Genomic DNA, 4,245 nt, shown 5'->3' with positions numbered 1-4,245 from the left:
AGGCGCGCCGTCATCGCCGGACAGTGGCGAACGGAGCTCCATGTGCACTTACGCACGTGCGCTTCATATCCGGCCTATATATATATATAGAGGCCGGATCAGGAGTGAACGTCCGCACCGGCCTTAAAGTGCGGACGTCCGCTTCTGATCCTCTCTTTATATATATATATGTCGTTATCTGAAAATATATCTTGTGTTGGCTAATCGCATCCTCAGTCCACTCCCAAGGTCAGATCCCTCCTCAACCCAAACTGGATTTGAAAATTTATGAAGCATGCAAAATTGATGAAAAATGGCAAATGCTGACACAGCTAACAATAGTGTACAAAATCTTAACGATGTAAAGCATAAGTGACAAATGTAAACCGTATAATATGAAGTATAATGAAATCCATACAGTTGATATATGTAACATATAATTGAGTAAAAGAAGCTAACCTGTCCCACCAGCCACATCAAGATGGCTCATTCCAGGAAAAGGATTCAGTTTGGAAACCAATCTGAAAAGTGGGGGATATTGACGTAAAGCAATGTAAAGGGGAAGTGCAATCAAGCTAATTGTGTTTTGATACACAAGCATAAGAGTAAAATTTTCAAGAGGCTAACCTATCTTTCCATAATCGGTGTAATCCTGCACTCATCAAATCATTCATTGTATCATAGTTTGAAGCAACATTGCTGAAGACGTTCCCAACCATCTGACTTTTTTCCTCTTCCCTTACTTCCTTGAATCCTACAAATCAAACACTCACCAATTATATATCAACCAAGGCATCTGAAACAAGAGAGTGCAAGATAAAGAGTAAAGAAAATAAAAACATTGAAAAAGGGTAAAGAAAATAAAAACAGTCAAATATCTCTACCATAATAATGACCCCCTCTACAAAGAGAAGAAGAAAAACTTCTTTTTCAGCCTATTCTATGTCAGAAATATACCACGGAACCAAGCTCTGCATACCAAAAGACAAAAACCCCTGTTTTTTGCTCGATAATTAAGTGCAGACAATCAACAGGCATTACACTTAGGCCTGACTCGCTGTTACCGCTTGCAATAAGATAACAAACAACATGTATATCAAACAGGCAATACAATTGTGTTTAATACTACAAAATTCACCATACATATTCCCTATACAAATTAAACTAACCACAGAGTCCCTGGGCCAATATTAGAAAGAGAGAAGATAGGGGAACATGGACTCACCAAAGCTTGTGGCATGAGAATGCAATAGAGACGATGCAGGAGATAACCTGGGTAACAGTTTACTCCCTAACTTCCTGGTTACACTTCTCAAGGCCATGACTGGTATATAAACAAAGTCAGCAACTCCTAACGGAATCAAAACTACATATAGAACAAACCCCATTCTCCAAAGCAATCAATATCAAAAATTTAAAATTTCATATCAAAAACAAAATTCTCCAACCCAGGTTGTGCATTGAAAGAAAAAAGATCAGAAATTTGTTGAACCCAACAAATCAAAACCCGAAACCCAACACAGAAAATGTATAAACTTCCATAACTTTGAGATTGAGGTTAAGAATTGATTACCTTAGTAGAGAAGAGAGCAAGTTACAAATAGCGAAGAAGAAAATCACTGAAGATGAATATATAAACCTACCGGTTCTGTTTTGCTTTCGCAATTTGAAGGACTGGAATTCTTTCCCAAAAACACATCAAATCATATATCTCATTTTGCAACCAGCTGTCACATGCCCGTCTAGCTCAGTTGGTAGAGCGCAAGGCTCTTAACCTTGTGGTCGTGGGTTCGAGCCCCACGGTGGGCGATTGTTTTTTTATTTTTCATCTTTGTGGAGTCTGTAAAGATGCCCCACGGTTTTGCCGAGGATGATTATTTAGAAGCTTGGTAGATGGTAAGACCGTAAGACTAGGGCTAATACACTGAGCTAGGTAGATGTTGACCAAAATGATTATTTAGAAGCTTTGTGTAGAAATGTTTGTAATTGATGAGCTGTCATTTAGTTTCGTGGAGAAAAAAGGATTTAAGGGATTTTGTGATAAAGTTTGTCCTCTATTTGATGTTCTCTCTAGAAGAAAATTATGTAGAGCCTTTCTAGCTATGCATGGCACCCAAAAAAAGGAGTTGAAAAGGATTTTGAAGAAGTTGAGGGTGAATTTAACCACATGCGCTTGTCAACTACATGGTGTTTACTTCCCATTTCATTGATATTGATTGGAAGATGCACAAGAGGGTAATAAATTTTGCGGAATCATCAAGGAGCAACAATAGGAAGGCTTATTGAGTCATGTGTAGCGGATTGGGGAACCGAGAAAGTGATGTGTATTATCGTCGATAATGCATCTGCAAATAGAAACGCAAAAAATCTTGAATGAAATGGCTGCCAATATGAAAAATAGATGGTTCAAGTACTATGGTTCATTTAATGAGCTCAATTACATAGTGATCATTGGCCTGGTATTTAGATGCAAGGTTCAAGTTAAAGAATATGACTTACACCTTTAACCAAGAAGGTTTAGGTGATGAGGAGGTGGAGATGAGGAGGTGGAGAGAAGAACCAAGGAGATCAAAAACCTTTTATTTGCTCTCTATGATCAGGTATTAATTTTAGTTTATTACTTCATTTTAAACTTTTAATCGTTAAGTATGTGCATTGTTTTCGATATGTATTAATTTATGTATTGTTTTTTAGTATGTGCTTGTGGTCGATGGAGGTAGACAACTACAGAAGCAGCCATCTCCAAGTTCTTCAAGTAGCATTGTTAGCAACAGAAGCACCAATAGCAAAAATAGCAAAAATAGCAATCTGCTCAGTAACTGGACGAATGTGGTTCGAGAAACTGAAGAGGCAGTGATAAAACATGAAGTGGATCAATATTTGGAAGCCGCATTAGAGCTCATCAATGATTTAGAATGCTTTGACATCCTGCTATGGTTAAAGCTCAATCAATTCAAGTATCTAGTTTTGACAGCAATAGCTAGGGATGTTCTTTTAATTCAAGTGTCCACAATGGCCTCGGAGTCAGCTTTCTCAACTAGGGGCAGAGTAATTGACTGTTTTAGGAGTTAATGAACTCCTAAAACAGTTGAGGGACACATTTGCATGTAGAATTGGTTGCTTGGTGATGATATTGCAAAGGTTATAGATGATTGCACCATTGAAAACTAAGAATTCTATGAAGGTGTTAAGCTAGGTATATATACGTTTGCAAGTTTTAATGTTTTCTTTCTTTTACTTTGATAACTTTGACTTAACTAATCTTGTACATGTGTACATTTGCAAAGCATGAGAGCACAACAACTAGGAAAGCTAATGCATGTCCACCTCCACCTTCAAGAGCAAAAGCAAAGGGAAAAGGCACTGCTGCTGGTTCTATTGATGTTTGATATATTATGGTTTGAGTTTTTCAAGTTCATTAAATACTTTTAATGTGGGATGTTCAGTACTTTTAAGTGGGATGTAATTCAGTATCTATGCCCATATGTACTTGTGGATTTCAATACTTTTAATTTCATTCATGTTCCTTTTTTTCCTTGTGTGATTTTGGATATTTTCAGTTATTGTCTGAGGGTTAATTTGGGATCCCGTCTCAATCCCAAACAGGACCGGGACGTACGGGATATATTTCTAAAAATGTCTTCATGTCCCGTTCTTTTATTTTCGGGACAGGACGGGATTCACCAAATCCCAGCCCATCTCATCCCATGCCCAGCCCTATGTTTTTCTGCAAAGATGAAATCCATCACTATGTACATGTATTTGTGAGCAAGCGTCACTTTTTTCCTTAACCCTACCCCACCCATCTTTGTTTCCTTAATCAGTGACAGTGAGTCATGAATTCCACAATGTTAATAAGACTAGTTATTAAAAAGGGCTTACAGATAAATAGTTAAACGACAACATATATACTTGTAAGAGTTGAGAGAGGTAGGTTGAGAAAGTGAGAAAGGAGAATGTTTTTGTTAATTTGTCTAATTTTAATATCAGAATAAATTATTATACAAGTCTCTTACTTTAATATATAGTGTACATGAGATTATGGAAAAAAAAAATGTCTTCAGAAAAATCCACTACAAACTACCTTAGTGTGCATCGCAATGCAACTCGTAACGACACTATTAGGACACGTGTTAATTTTTTTAACCACTTGTCAATACAAGTCTCATGATAAAGGTGTAAACAAGGTAACCAAGTAGCTTTGCAACCAATCTCCTCGAGGCGAGTAGCACATGCTCTATCTTCTTCGCAACTATCATTTTCTCC

The 4,245-nt window shown here is 37.2% G+C and overlaps 1 protein-coding gene and 1 non-coding gene across 2 annotated transcripts in view; one reads left to right on the top strand and one right to left on the bottom strand.

The window, feature by feature from the left end:
* The window catches only part of LOC101312334 (2-methoxy-6-polyprenyl-1,4-benzoquinol methylase, mitochondrial-like), a 5,828-nt gene extending 4,181 nt beyond the window's left edge, over nucleotides 1-1,647 (bottom strand). Inside the window, exons 1-4 of the mRNA XM_004296421.1 lie at nucleotides 1,623-1,647; nucleotides 1,205-1,303; nucleotides 607-733; nucleotides 439-500 (exon numbers count right to left, since the gene is read on the bottom strand). Coding sequence (XP_004296469.1) covers nucleotides 439-500; nucleotides 607-733; nucleotides 1,205-1,301 — 286 coding nt within the window. The 5' untranslated portion in view covers nucleotides 1,302-1,303; nucleotides 1,623-1,647. The remainder of the gene's footprint in view (nucleotides 1-438; nucleotides 501-606; nucleotides 734-1,204; nucleotides 1,304-1,622) is intronic.
* A 68-nt stretch (nucleotides 1,648-1,715) lies between these two features.
* TRNAK-CUU lies at nucleotides 1,716-1,788 on the top strand. The gene has a single exon. It is a non-coding gene; the product is annotated as a tRNA-Lys (tRNA).
* Nucleotides 1,789-4,245: the final 2,457 nt, after the last annotated feature.

This window comes from Fragaria vesca, linkage group LG4, assembly GCF_000184155.1.
Source record: "Fragaria vesca subsp. vesca linkage group LG4, FraVesHawaii_1.0, whole genome shotgun sequence".
Taxonomy (NCBI): domain Eukaryota; kingdom Viridiplantae; phylum Streptophyta; class Magnoliopsida; order Rosales; family Rosaceae; genus Fragaria; species Fragaria vesca.
Note: the sequence above shows the minus strand (reverse complement) of the source record. Positions and strands in the feature narration are given on the sequence as shown.